The sequence below is a fragment of the Natrix helvetica genome (assembly GCF_964273705.1).
Source record: "Natrix helvetica genome assembly, chromosome: 7".
Classification (NCBI taxonomy): Eukaryota; Metazoa; Chordata; class Lepidosauria; order Squamata; family Natricidae; genus Natrix; species Natrix helvetica.
The window spans coordinates 52,719,267-52,735,057 of record NC_138558.1 but is presented as its reverse complement, the minus strand read 5'-3'; the positions used below and the strand labels follow the sequence as shown (position 1 = coordinate 52,735,057).

The 15,791-nt window shown below is 37.5% G+C and overlaps 1 protein-coding gene across 1 annotated transcript in view; it reads right to left on the bottom strand.

The window, feature by feature from the left end:
• The window catches only part of TAPT1 (transmembrane anterior posterior transformation 1), a gene marked incomplete at its 5' end in the record, with an annotated part of 72,900 nt that overhangs the window by 16,950 nt on the left and 40,159 nt on the right, over positions 1–15,791 (bottom strand). Inside the window, 4 exons of the mRNA XM_081959417.1 lie at positions 7,941–8,021; positions 11,312–11,381; positions 11,519–11,616; positions 14,734–14,869. Coding sequence (XP_081815543.1) covers positions 7,941–8,021; positions 11,312–11,381; positions 11,519–11,616; positions 14,734–14,869 — 385 coding nt within the window. The remainder of the gene's footprint in view (positions 1–7,940; positions 8,022–11,311; positions 11,382–11,518; positions 11,617–14,733; positions 14,870–15,791) is intronic.

The window sequence follows — 15,791 nt, the reverse complement described above, 5'->3', positions numbered from 1 at the left end:
TTAAATGAATCTATTTTTCAAAAGGAAATGATAGTAAAAGATTGTAAAAAGGAACTACACGAATATCCCAAAGCTGCTTTTTCAGGAGGCAACTGGACTTTCTTGTTTTTTTCTTCTGAAGACTTTTCGCTTCTCATCCAAGAAGCTTCTTCAGCTCTGACAGGATAGTGGGGAATGGAAGAAATTATATTCCTTGCAGACAGCTGATAATTTGCATCCTTTTAGAGGCTTGTTGAAGTACTTGGAGATTTATTTGTGTCCTCAGGGTCACCTGAGTAGTGTTCCTAGTTCCTGCAGTCTGCAATTTTTCCTCTGGAAATCCATTCCTATATGAAATTACACAAATACTTTGATAATAATTTAGGTAAAGGGTCAAGTTTAACATCTGTGTGGGATGCTAGTAAAGCTGTTATGAGGGGTTATTTTATACAGTACAATTGCTTAGAGAAGAAAAAATTTCCGGGAAAGACGCAAAAGATACTGGATAAAATCAGAGAGAAATCGAATTGCAAAAGACACCGACGGATTCTAAAACTTTACATGAAATTAAACTGCTACAATTGTCCATGTTAACAGTATAAGAAATGGAAACAAAACTGAAGTACGCTAAACAAAGACACTTTTGAGTTTGCAAATAAATCAGGGAGATGGTTGGCATATAAACTAAGAAAGGAAAGGGAAAAGAGAATGATTGAGAAAATTTTTGAAGGCAGCAATATAATAACAGAAAACAAATTTCTCAAAAAGTCATTTCGTGATTTTTATACTAATTTGTATAAAAGACAGGAGTTAGATATGTCTAATATAGAAATATCTTTTAAGACAACAGCTACCTAAATTATCTCAAACTCAGAGACAACTTATGAATGATCCAATAACTGCCTTTGAGATATCAGAAGCCATTAAAAAATGAAAACAGGTAAAGCTCCAAGCCCAGATGGCCTTATAAGCCAATACGATAAGTGCTTTGAGGATGAACTTATCCAACCATTAAAAGAGGAAAGATACCTCAAATGTGGAAGGAAGCTAATATTGTGTTGTTACTGAAGGAGGGTCAAGAAGTTACAAAGACAAAGAATTATAGAGCAATTTCATTATTAAACAAGGACTATAAATTCTCAGCTAAGCCACTGAGATTGTTGATCAGAAGGTCATCCGTTCAGCGGTTTGAATCCCTAGTGCCGCGTTAACGGAGTGAGCTCCTGTTACTTGTCCCAGCTTCTGCCAATCTAGCAGTTCGAAAACACATTAAAAATGTAAGTAGAAAAATAGGACCACTTTGGTGGGAAGGTAGTGTTCCATGCACCTTCGGAGATGAGTCATCCCAGCCACATGACCACGGAATTGTCTTCGGACAGCGCTGGCTCTTTGGCTTTAAAACAGAGATGAGCAGTGCCCCAAGAGCTGGAAACAAATAGCACACATGTGCGGGGGAATCTTTACCTTTTTATAAACACTTTGCTCAGTGGTGGGTTCTGGATCCCATTGCAACCGGTACGGTGCAAGGTAAGGAGCTCAGGCAGGCGGGTGGGCCCTCCGGAGCACCATACCGGAACGGTACCCGGTGCTCCCGGCAGGCACTGGTACGCCTGTACCGGGGCATACCACCTGCAACCCACCACTGTCTTTGCTGCAGTTTTGGCAGAAAGACTAAAGAAGATTTTACAAGCATATATATATACATGAAGACCAATCAGGCTTCCTGCCAAAAAGACAGCTAAGAGATAATGTAAGCATTGCATTGAACATTATTGAATATTTACAATATCAAAATAAGAAACGGGCAGCTTTAATATTTTTAGATGCAGAGAAAGGCTTTGACAATTTAAATTGGGTTTAAAGTGCTAGAAGAAATGGACTCTGGAGAGAAATTTATTCAAGGAGTCAAAGCATATCACAGAAAGCAAAAATTATCAGTAGTGATGATTTAACTAACTCAGGTGAAATTCAAAATGGTATGAGACAAGGATACCCTTTGTCTCCTTTACTATTTATCTTGGTGTTAGATGTTTTGAACAGATATGAGGTAAGATGAGAAAATAATGGATATAACTATCAAGAGAGAAGTTTATAAATTGAGGGCATTTGCTGATGATCTGGTTATATTCTTGCAAGATCCAAAAAATAACACAGAATATTGGTTGAGCAAATTAAATGAGTTTGGGGCTTTGGCAGGTTTTAAAATCAACGAACAAAAAACAACAATGTTGATTAACAATATGTCATCTCAGGACAGTGATATATTGACTAAAAGGGTTTTAAGGTTGAGAAAAAGGTAAAATACTTGGAGGCTTTGTTGATAAACACAAATATAAAATTGTTTCAAAATAATTATGTGCCTCTTTGGAATGATATTACAGTGATTAACATATTATTGCTAAGGTTTATAAAACATTACTGTAACTAAATTTGTAAAGTGAATATGTAAAACATTATTTGATTCAGTGGGCAAAGAATTTTGGATATAATCTGATGCTTAAACAATGGGAAAATATGTGAACAAAAGGTTTAACATTCACATTAAACTATAATTTAAAAGAAATTTTTTATAAGATGTTGTATTGCTAATATTTAACACTCAATAAGTTATTTAAAATGTATAAAGGTATTTCAAATTAATGTTGGAAATGTAAAAGTAATGAAATGATCTTTTTTCATTTATAGTGGACATGCAATAAAGCAAAGAAATTTTGGAGTAAGATTCATATTTAATGCAGAAAATTCTTAAAATAAAGATAAAGATGAAACCAGAAACTTTTATACAATACAATAGCAGAGTTGGAAGGGACCTTGGATCTTCTAGTCCAACCCCCTGCCTAGGCAGGAAACCCTATACCGTTTCAGACAAATGGCTATCCAACATCTTCTTAAAGACTACCAGTGTTGGGGTATTCACAACTTCTGGAGGCAAAATATTCCACTGATTAATTGTTCTAACTGTCAGGAAATTTCTTCTCAGTTCTAAGTTGCTTCTCTCCTTCATTAGTTTCCAACCATTGCTTCTTGTTCTACCCTCAGGTGCCTTGGAGAATAGCTTGATTCCCTCTTCTTTGTGGCAACCCCTGAGATATTGGAGCACTGCTATCATATTTCCCCTAGTCCTTCTTTTGATTAAACTAGACATACCCAATTCCTGCAACCGTTCTTCATGTTTTAGTCTCCAGTCCCCTAATCATCTTTGTTGCTCTTCTCTGCACTCTTTCTAAAGTCTCCACATCTTTTCCACATCGTGGCGACCAAAACTGAATGCAGTATTCCAAGTGTGGCCTTACCAAAGCATTATAAAGTGGTATTAACACTTCATGTGATCTTGATTCTATCCCTCTATTTATGCAGCCTAGAACTGTGTTGGCTTTTTTGGCAGCTGCTGCACACTGCTGGCTCATATTTAAATGGTTGTCCATTAGGACTCCAAGATCCCTTTCACAGTTACTACTATTGAGCAAGATACCACCTATACTGTACCTGTGCATTTCATTTTTCTTGCCTAAATGTAGAACCTTACTCTTTTCATCATTGAATTTCATTTTATTAGATAGTGCCCAATGTTCAAGTTTGTCAAGATCCTTCTGTATCTTAAGCCTATCTTCTGGAGTGTTGGCTATTCCTGCCAGCTTGGTGTCACCTGCAAATTTGATGAGTGAGTCCCCATTTATTCCCTCATCCAAATCATTGATGAAGATGTTGAAGAGTACTGGGCCCAAAACAGAGCCTTGGGTACTCCACTGCATATTTCCCTCCATGTAGATGCTGTTCCAGTGAGGACTACACTTTGAGTGCAGTTGGTCAGCCAGTTACGAATTCATCTGGTGGTGATGCTGTCCAACCCACATTTTTCTACTTTATCTAGTAGTAGGCTATGGTCTACCTTATCAAATGCATTACTGAAGTCCAAGTAAACTATGTCAATGGCATTCCTCTGGTCCACTAATTATGTCACATTGTCAAAAGAATGCAATAAAATTGGTCTGGCATGATCTGTTTTTGACAAACCCATGTTGGCTTTTGGCTATTACTTTGTTTGCTTCTAGGTGTTCGCTAATTCGTTGCTTGATTATCTTTTCCAGAATCTTTCCTGGTGTTGAGGTCAGGCTGATAGGTCTGTTGTTTCCTGGATCTATTTTTTTTCCTTTTTTGAAGATGGGAACCAGCTCTTTTCCAGTCCTCTGGTAGTTCCCCGGTGATCCAGGATCTCTTGAAAGATATAGTTCAGTGGTTCTGAGATCTTGTCTGCCAGTTCCTTCAGAACCCTGGAGTGTAATCCATCCGGTCCTGGTGATTTGAACTCGTCTAGGGTAGATAGGTGCTCACTTACCATTTTCTTCCCTATTTCAACTTGTGTTCCTAATCTGATTTTAGTGGTACTGTTTTTGATAGGTTGGCCTGTTTTATGCCTTTGTGTAAAGACAGATGCAAAAAAATGAGTTAAATAGTTCTGCTTTCTCCCTGTTGCTTGTCACCTTCTTGCCACTTTCTCCCAGCAATGGACCAATTGTTCCATTAAGTTTTTTCTTGTTTTTAAAATGTTGGAAGAAGTGTTTGTTATTTTTTACTTTTGTGACAAGCCTTTCTTCATTGTGAGCCTTAGCTTTCCTCACTTCATCTTTACAGGCTCGGGCTATTTGCTGATATTCTGCCTTAGTTATGTCCCCCTCTTTCCACTTTTTATACTTATCTGTTTTGTCTTTCAATTTGTCAGAGTTCTTTATGCAGCCATGCTGGTTTCTTTTGGGAGCTGTTATTTTTCTTCTTCATTGGTATTGTGCTAGACTGGGCTTTTGTAATCTCATTTTTTCAAAATTTCCCAAGCTTCTTGAGTTGTTTTCCCTTTGAGGATTCTTGTCCATGGAATTCTTCCCAAGCTCTCTCTAAGTTTATTGAAAGTAACTCTTAAAGTCCAAGACTCTAGTTTGACTTTGTTCTACTACTTGTGTTTGCATAATGTTGAATTCCAATATTGGATGGTCACTTGCCCCCAGGGTTCCTGTGGCTTCAACACCTTCTATCATTTCCTCTCTGTTAGTGAGAATTAAGTCCAATATGGCTGATCGCCTTGTTCCCTTCTCTACTTTTTGGGAAACAAAGTTGTCTGCTAGATTTGTTAAAAACCTGTTGGTTCTTCTGCTTGGTGCAGTTTGTTTCCCAGTTGATGTCAGGGTAGTTAAAATCCCCCACTACTATTGTGGTGTACTTCCTACATACCTTAGTTAGCTGACTAGCAAAAAGTTCATCTACTTCCTCTGCTTGGTTGGGTGGCCTGTAGTATAGACCTATGGCAATGTCATTCCCCCCAACCTTTAATATTGACCCAAATGCATTCAAGATAGTTCTCATTATTGTTGTGCTCTATTTCTGTAAAGATGTAGCTATTTCTTATATATAGAACAACTCCACCTCTACTTTTATTTGGTCTATTTCTTTTAAATAATTTAAATCCTTCTAGCTGTATGTTCCATTTGTGGGTTTCATCCCACCAAGTTTCTGTAATGGCAACAATATCGTATCTGTCCTGTTTTACTTGAATTTCTAATTCATCCTGTTTATTCCTCATACTCTGTATATTGGTGTATAGATATTTGAGTCCATTTTGATTGACCCTGTGTTTACTGTCTACATAACCTGTGTTATACCTGACTGCCCCTATTTTCTTGCCACTTGTGTGATTCATGCGCATGGTATGGCACTCACTATTAAATGCTTGGTTTTGCTTGACAGCAGGAGTGATAATCTTACCCGCACAAACATCTATGTTACATGCACTGATAACCCTATGAATTTTAGATTACTGGGGACAGAAATGTTCTGTATCAATTAATTCTCTGTCTCTGCTGTTCAGTTTAAATTTTTATCCAGAAAATCTGTGAAATTAATGCCAAGTAACTCAGTCCCTTTCTTGGATGGGTGCAAACCATCTCTTTTGTACAGTTTTTCATTGGACCAGCTGCAGACATCATGACTAATAAAGCCAAAGCCTTCCCTTTTACACCACTCCTTTAGTCACAAATTAAACTCTGCTATATGCTGACCCTTCCCTTTTTGTTCCTTGTATACTGGTAAAACCTCTGAAAAGATAAGCCTACAACCTACACTACTAAGTTGGTACCACAAGCTCTGGAGATCATTCTGCACAGAAAGTACATCTTTTTGGGACAGATCATTTGTGCCAAGATGTATAATAGCATCAATGTCAACAGTCCTTACTTACATTCTTGAGTATCTTAAGAATACGCCTCTTGTCTCTGCTGGCAGTAGCACCTAGCAGACACCTGACCTCTTTAAAACCTCCATATCCTTTCCTAAATTTACATCCCTTATGATTGAATAACCAACCAGAAGGTGACTTCTCTTTTGGCATACCTTGCTCTTCTTATGCAACTGATGTATGATACCTGGTTCCCCATTTCGCCTTTCCGAAGTAAGTTCTTCATTTTGGACCACGATCCCCTGCTTATTTGAGTCATCATTATCACAACTACCTTGACCTGTCTCTTTAGCGTCCCCATTAAGGTCAGCAAGGGCGCTATATCTGTTATGCTGGGTCACAGCAAAAGCTTTGTGTTTATAGTTCACATCTCTAACCCTGCCAGATCCCACAGTTGTCAAGACTGCTCTTCTCCTGCAAGATCTTTGCGGTAGGGGGGGCTGATAGCGTGGCATTTCCATAGAATGGAATGGCCCAATTGGACACCTAATTTCTGCTTGGAGAGCACAGATTAGAGATTCTAGAAAGGTAATCTGTCTATGTAGACCAGTAATTTGTTTACAAAGGAGACAGTATCCGAATTTGAAAAGAGTACTGTGAAAGACAGGTACAAAACAGCTATTACATTGAAATTCATTCAAATCATTTTGAAATAAAATAAAATCACAATTTTAAGCGCACTAATCCAGAATGTATTATTGCTATTTTGGTTTATGGATATATGATCCGCGCGCCGTTAGCTCCAATCACCAGCCTCAGGAAAGTTCAAATGAAATGGAGTTAAAGGGCCACTACCTACTCCTCTTTGTCTCTCTGATTCCCCCCTTGTAGCCAGCAGCTCCAATCACCAGCCTCAGGAAAGTTCAAATGAGATGGAGTTAAAGAGCAACTACCTACTCCACTTTGTCTCTCTGATTTCCTCCTTGTAGCCAGCTGCTGTGTTTTTCTTCTTCTGGGTTTAATGGAAAAAGACTTAGAAAAGAAAATTTGGAATTTGATCTTATATATGTTGATGGCAGCAAGACAACTGTATGCGCCAAAATGCAAGGACATTTTGATTTCCACCATGGATGAATGGCTACAGAAGTTGATGAGCTGGCAGAGATACCTAAAGTGACTGCTTTGATTAAAGAAAAGAATATAAGTAGTTTTGTTGCTACATGGAGACCACTTCTGGACTTTGTAATTGAAATGGAAAAAAATGAAACTTTTTGGGTTTTACTGATTAGATTGATTTGTAGTTATAGAAATGGCTAGTTTATATTATTTTGGAAAAGTAAAAAGTCGAGGTTCGATGTTGATGCTTTATTCTACTGCAACAGAGAGAGTTGGAAGTTAATGCTTTTTTTTTCTTCCTCCCCTCTTCACTTTTCTTTCCCCTTTCCCTCCCCACCCCACTGTGTCTTATTATTTGCTTTCATATTTTTATATTTTATTCTATAATCTAATAAAATGTTTAAATACACAGTACAAAGAAATAAAATAAAAATAAATGAAAATTAAATGAAAAAATAAAGGAAACAACCTCATTTTATCATTGCAACAAACAAATACATGTTTGACAATTAATATATATGAACATCAGCACGTATTGCGGGCCCAACTGGCAAAAGAAAACTCAAAACTGTATTGGTTGGAACATCCTGCAGTGGATAGACAATGGCTAAAATGATGATGATAATATATGAACATATCTGGAATATTTCATGTTAATGTTTATGTCTAAAGTAGTCTTTACCTGGGTTCCATGAAAATTGTTCCATATTTCTTAGGCAAACTATCAGTAACAGCACATAATTGGTGAATCTCTCTTTGATATCTAAAATAATGATGACAGTAATAATAGTAATTATCTCTTAACTCTACATAAGTTTCCAGTTTCCTAAAAGCCTATTATACCGAGGATCCAGGAGGAAGGCAAACAACCCCCTCATACTTTTCATACAGGTAGTCCTCAACCTACGACTGTAATGGAGCCTACCCATTATAGTTGCAAGTGATGACAACTGTTGAAACAACCTTGTTTAGTAACTCCCCCTGCTCTCCCTAATGCCACTGTTAAATAAACACACAGACTGTTAAACCAACACAGGGTACCTCATAGGTGAGGGAGGCCTTCGGAGGCCATCACCCAACTGGGTGTAAAAAGGGGGCTGACAAACAGCAAAAAGCTCTGCAAAGCCAAAAATAGCCCAGCAAGTGGAAAGAGCCCAGCCAGATTACATTACAATGCCAGAGAGCTTTCCAAGCAAGGCTCCATGCTTAGGTAATGAAACCATCCTTATGGGCTGGATCTCTACTGAGATTAATTAGCTGGTCATCAGGAGACTGCTCATGGCTTTTGCTAGCTTTGGGGAAGTCAGCTGCCTAGATGCAAAGGCAGCAGCTGCAGGACCAGCTTCCCAAAACTTTTCACTTAACCCACAGCCAGAAACCCACATTTCTTAAAAGACAGTCGACAGGCAGGAAAAAGCATGGAAACCTTTGGAAAACATTTTGCTGCCCATCTGGCTGCCTTTAGGACCCAGCTTCTGCCAGGGCCGTTTGGTGCAAATTTGTGCAATAGCTGCTTTTTCTTTAGAGCTAATTTTTTTTTTCTTCAGTTCCTCAAGGCAAAAAGTTGCAGAAAGATTTTGTTTTCTTCCTTTCCTCTATTCTTCAGCCTGGCAGTGACTTATTAAGGTAAATAATTTATAGATTTTTGCCACCCTTTCCAGGCATGCAGTAAATTTAGCAAATTAAGTGGTTAAAAGGATTGGAGGGGGTCAAGATTGTTGGTTGGGCCAAACTGATACTGAATCAATGGCTTTCAAAAATTTGTAACATCTTGCATGACTTCTAAAATGATACATGGATTTGCATATTCTTATGAATAAAATTAGTGTTACCATACTTGGGTTTCAGAACTCCAAGTTCTCAATTTTGGGCTGCTGTTTATAGGTTCTTTGGATTTTGCAATTGATATAGCAGGCCAAGCAAACCCAATAAATATCTATAGCTAAATGACATACAGTTTTCACAGTTGTATATGTCAAGTTAGCCGCCATTTAGATCTTACTCTAAGACAGTGGTTCCCAATGTGGGGCCCATGCCACACGGGGGGAGGGGGGATTTGATTTTTAATGGGGGCAATTCAAAAATGAGCTATTAACTGAATTTTTTGAAAGCCCGCTAATTGTTCTTATATATTTGTGATGAAACAGCTGTTGTTTCATTTACTTATTGTTGTCTTTGTTAAAGTGCATTTCCTAGGGCGTGGTCTGAAAGAGATATCTCAGCTGGGGAAAGGAGGGAGCAACTGCCAGCCAATCAGATGTGTCCCCACTAAGGATCATGGGACAGGCAGAGTCTCTCTTTCCTGTGGGCTTTGTTGCTGGGTGATTGCAGGGAGAGCTGTTCTGTGGGGGAGACAGAGTGGATGGCTGCTGGGGGAAGCCCAGCAGTGAGCATACAGAACCAGGAACCAAGCTTAAGTAAGAAATTGTTAGATTTACAGTTATTTTTAGTCTGTTTTCCCAGGCTATGTTTTACAAGACTTTTCCTCTCAGAGCAATCTGGGGCTGGACCACCCATGCATAGGCCTTGCCAGGCCTGTGTGATTCACCTCCACCTACTGAAGTACCAAAGCATTTCCCCACTAAGCTGCAGGTTCAAACAGAATGGGAGAGTAAGGGGGTCATAGGTTAGAACCCCCCTTTCGTTCATTACAATCTTATCATTCATAAATTAAGCTAAAAATGTTTTTAAAATTTCCTTTGTGTGAGACAGGAACTAAATACCCAAATCCACCTATTTTGCAAGAAAACTGCTGTTACCATTCCCATCTTCATATTTAGCTGAATGTGGCTTTAGTGCTGTAAATGATTTGCTACTGAAGAAAAGAAATCGACTGGATATCACTGAACGAGGAGACTTGAGAATGAAACTGACTAAATTGGAGCCTAATATAAAACCTCTCTACAGCAGGCATCAAGCACAAGGATCTCACTACTTAAAGCTGCAATCCTACAATTTTCCTGGGAGTAAGTCCCATAGAAGACAATGGTACTTACTTCTGAGGAGACATGCATAGAACTGCGTTGTAAATATGATCTTGAGGTGAGCTCAAATTGTATTTTGAATTTGTTAGGCACCTTTATTTTAATATGTATAGTAATTAATACGGTCAAAGTATTACAAAAAACTTTCATTAAAATTATTCTATATTTATGCATTTCAGTTCTCTTATATGTTTTGAAACTGCTGTTTTTTCATAACCTTTCATACTATTATTTTTCAAGTTCCTCAGTACTTCTACTGTCTTTTTTGTTCTTTTATTTTTCTCTTTCATGGAGATGCCATGTTCTTTGGAACCTTGTTTAAACCAAGTTAATGGCCTTTTAGACTTCCTCTGTGTGAGTAGTAGTTCACTTTTTGAATAGTAAGAATTATATGCCACGGGGGGAGGGGGGGAGGCATCAGGATTTTAGAGATGCTTAGGTGGGGCATGGCCAAAAAAGGTTGGGAACCACTGCTCTAAGCTAAAGGTAATGATTCCTCTCGCACACATTTGCTAGTCATTCCTGACTCTAGGGGGTGGTGCTTATCTCCGTTTCAAAGACTTCACTATCCGAAGACGTCTCTGTGGTCATGTGGCCGGCATGACTAAATGCCTAAGGCGCACAAAGCGCTTTTACCTTCCCACCAAAGGTAGTTCCTATTTTTCTACTTGCATTTTTACATGCATTTAAACTGCTAGGTTGGCAGAAGCTGAGACAAGTAATGGGAGCTCACTCCATTACGCGATGCTAGGAATTCGAACTGTCAGCATTTCTGATCAACAAGCTCAGCGTCTTAGCCACTGAGCCATCACGTCGCTCTAGATCTTACTCTAGTGATTTCCAAATTTCCTTTAGAGGAATGAGATTTGAGAGCCTTCTGACTTTGCCTACCCATGGATTTAAACATTTGTGACCCCTCTCTAAGTTGCTTGTGCCCATCCACACACATCCCAGATCACAGCCCACAATCTAGAATCTGTACGATTCAGTGTCACTAAATCAACCTCAGATTTTAGACTTTTACACATAGAAAATAGTATTAATGGATATCATCCAAAAATATACATACCACTGTTTGACATCTGAAATAAATTGTTCTTCTCAAATTTCTTGAAAACACTTCCTTTTATTTCCACAAACTGCATTTTAAAGAAAACAAATTCCCATTTTAGGCAAATCTGGATTTAAAAGAAAATTTCTACAAAACCAAATTATTATTTCTTAAAAACATCAATAGTGACAGATAACACTTGCATTAGATCTTTCTAACACTTACATTGTTAGACATCATGATAGTAAGAAGTGATTTATTGTGGGAGTTGAAGGCTACATTGAGTGTTGTTGCTTGGACCATAATAAGGATAGCATGCAAGACTGTAGTCACATACATTAAGGAAAAATCATTTTACCAGAAAATATTAGTCTGAATTTCAAGATCCCCCTCAATAATCAGTAGAGTCTGATATTTCACCAAGCTCTACTAAACAATACACTCGAAAGTTTCCCTTAACTGTTGATTCAAGCATGCAATAGAAGTTCCTTTCTTCAATGCATGATTCAAGTAAAATTGTCAAAAGAAAGGGTTCTGCATAGTAATGAATATTGGCCAGTAAATAGTAATTAAACACAATATATTTCTTTACATTAGCTGTAGATTCTTCATATTTACTGTATATATATTTCCAAATTGTTCATTCCCCTTATTTTATCTGATCATGAAGTTTTGTATTTCTCTTCTATACATTCCAATTTTCTAATATTCAAATATTCTAAATTTAAAAAAAATTGCTAGAGCATAGAAGAATTTGTGTAGTGGGACAGATCAGAAAATAACAACAACAAATGACTTTGTAAGTTGTTGCTGATTCATGAACCAATTCAGACAAGGAGTCACTATTGTTGATGGCATAAATATTAATTTATTCTTTCCATGAAAAATATTTGTATGAAAGTTGCTATGATAATAGCAAATGAAATAAAAGAGTCAACAAGACTTGTGAAAGCTAACAATACAATAATCTCTGCGATAGAATTGCCCCAAGATTATTTCACAATGGTCAAAAGTTTCAAGTAGACATTTACATATGTCTATATCCTTTTCATCTTCAGATACCCCTGCACCATGGCAGACAACAGTGATGTGCAAATCCTGGGTAAGCCACCATGGTTTTTCTGTCCCCAAACTCTTATAGCATCTTTCCTATCTGTTCCTGGCTGTGACTGAATGGTTGGGCACACTTTGCCACTTTGGTCTGCTGGAAAAAATCAAAGCATTCATGTGTAAATATGCACACCAATGGAGACAGCCAGGAGCAGTTCATGAAGTAACTGCGTGAATCTGGGGAAAAAATGCAACTGTTTCAATGATCTGTTCATTGCAAAGCATGTTTCTTGATTTCTATAGACCCAATGGATAATTTTACTGTATTACGAAAGTCATGTGAAGGCACTTTTTATCAGTCTTATAATTTAGTTTTATATTTTTGATTAAATACAGAGGCTGCTTTTCCGTGGGATTCATGTGGCATAACTAAAAAAATATGACACCAAAACAAAGATACCAATGAAACAATTTAAGTAACGAAACAAGTGAAAATGTTAGCAATAAGAAAAAGTAAAACAAAAATATAGCACCATCAAACCAGCATACCAAAAGTATCCTTTCCCACAAAAGAGAAAAGTTGCTAATTTTTTCATGCAAAGGAGGAATGAGAACAACACAAATAATTATGCATGCTTATTTTAATATTGCAAAACCATGGTTTGGGATTACCCACTGATGGGCTGTCTGTTAAAATAAAGCAAGATTATGGCACACACTTGAAAGTAAATCAGGAACACTGTAATTGTGGAGTCTGTCTGGCAAGAACAAAGAATGCTTATCCACAGGATATATGCATGTGTAAAGCTTGTAACAATTCTGGGTCATTAGAAAGTTGATAAAAATAACACGATTTAGGCAACTTGCAGACCTCAGCTAAAAGTTAGGAATAGAGATAGCCTGCAGCAAATGAAATGTGTATTAGAAAACTGGGATATTCATTAGCCAAGGATTAGGAATAGAGACAGGTAGAGACCAATAGAACAAATTATAGAATTATTACTAAAATGTTTATTTGATTAAATTTATTATCTTGCATTGTCTCACCTTCTCCTTTGGTGAAAATGTATAAAGCTTACTTAATCTTTTGTTCTTGGCATTTTGGCCAGGAGCCCTTTTCCTTGGAGTACTCCAATAAAAAGCAATCAGAAAACCTGCACCTCATATCTGGCATCCATCACTGGCTTCGGCACCAGCTCTTAGCCATATTGGGGACAACACAATTTTATCAGCTCTGACGGTGCACATGGCTGAAATGGAGTTGGGTTTGCCTTCTTCAGAAGAAACTGAAACTATTTTAGATCATAAGTCATTTAATTATTAAGTTGAGTGCTTCTTGATGACATATCAAAGCGAAGTTTGAATATTAAGCAAGTAAGAAGGATGAAGAAAAGCTTTTATTTGTTGGCATTAATCAAGGCAGCATTGAGGAAGAGTACTAAATGTTATAACAAGGCAGCCTATTATAAGCAAACTCCAAAACTTCAGTCATCACTGAAATGCTTCTAATACATGCCAAAACTGTTTATCATCCAAGAATAATCTGTAAAGTATGTTATTTATGGATGGACAGATTTAAATAATCTGTAAAGGCCTTTTGAAACTAAGTTAGATGAAGTACTTTGAATTAGGATTAGCAACCTACAGATTTAGCCACAGCCAGTGAGCAAGATGGACTGTGAAAAAAAAATCCCACTTTAGCCACTGCTAACTTGTGTCTCAGACAATAATGAGACTGGAACCCACCAAGTTGAACAGTTAGTCCTTTACAGGAACAAAAGCACATCCACCCGTTTTTTTCCTACCTATGCAGGTTTTCCAACACAGAGAACCCCTTTTGTGTCTTAAGGGAAAGCTTTAACCCTCCTTCATAGTTCTCAAATCCAGTCAACTATTCAATAGTTCCCTCAATTCTCATGGGTCTTTTGATGGAAAAATAATTAGTAAGTTTTCAAGATTCTTCATTTTTATTTTGTAAGAACAATTCACAGAACCCATTAAAATAGCTTTTAAACTTCTGTTTACACTTCTGTTTACCTTTGTAAAGGTTCAGAACAACTATTCTATTTGTATTGACTATTGCCGTTTCTTCTAAGGTCATACAGCTACCACAAAGGACCAAGGAAAGGAGAATCAGTGATGCCTAGATTTGTTTGTACAGTGGAATGAAGAAATTGCCTCATAAAACTGTACATCCTAGGAAAGAATTGGTCCAGAGAAAATAGGCTGCCATTCTATTTTTTCCTTGCAAACTAAGGTTTTTCAATTTACTGTTTTACTAGAGCTCCTCTGTTTCCTTTCAGGATTTGTTGCCCTCTTTACACAAAAGCCAAGATTTTATAAATTTTTGAAACTACACACACAGATCCTGAAATAACACAAAAGGATACAGACATACAGCACTGCCATGAAGAAATGGGGAATGACCCCTATGTGTGCCCTTTTTCTTTCTTTTGGTTCTGTTGCAGTCCAATAGAGAGCATCCAAGATATCTTGTCCAAAGGATGAAAATAAACGATCAGCTACCTAAAGAAATGTACACGGGCATCAAAAGGTTATTTTAATTTTGCAGTTTGCTTTTCTTAAGCAAAAGTTACTTGACTTTAGGGCCACAATGCAAATCCATTTGAAGGTTAAGATACAACAGTGTATGAACAAACTTCTGGGTTCAGACTTTTGAATTATTATGTTACCTATTGCATTTTTTACACATCAGCATTGAAAATAATTTTAATCATTTAAGATTATTCAGAACAAAAACAGCACAAAGTTTTTGACCTGCTTCACCACCCCTTCAAAAAAGCGTAGACTCTTGAAAACCTGGTATTTCAAAAGGAATCTTTTATTGAAAAGGAGTGAAAGCAAATCAACATCAAAAGCAGGTTCTGGGACCCTCAGGCTATACAATCCATGATAAAGGGACTTAGGAACCCCTCCTAACGTGGATTCCCACCAATCCACAGTTGGGAAGATGTTTTTGTACAGGCCTCTTTGAGAAACAGATAAGCAGGGATTCAAACCATACTGCTTCCCCCCCTTCCTGCATCCTCTAAGAAGTGAGGATTTTCCGGACCTCTGAGGCTGGTTATAAATTGGGCAAAAGGTTATATAAACATGCAAGGCAAGACATAGAAAGGAGAAAGAACAAAATGCATCTGACAGTACCTAGAATCTTGGTACAAAGTTTTCACTGGTTAAGGAAGCCCAGTTTTTCATCCTTGATTGTCTTTCTGGCCTAGTTCTGTCATTAAGCTTGCACAATCACTTTCGCAATCGATTTCAATGTTATTATGATTGTCTTATCTATTATGACTGTCTTGATGACAGTAATTGTTCCCTCTATGCAACTCTCTTGTAGCTTTTCTGCTATGTTACTCTGGATATAATTATGCATTAATTTCTTTCTAGCTTTCTACTTAGAGACATTACATCTACCTTTGCTAAGGAG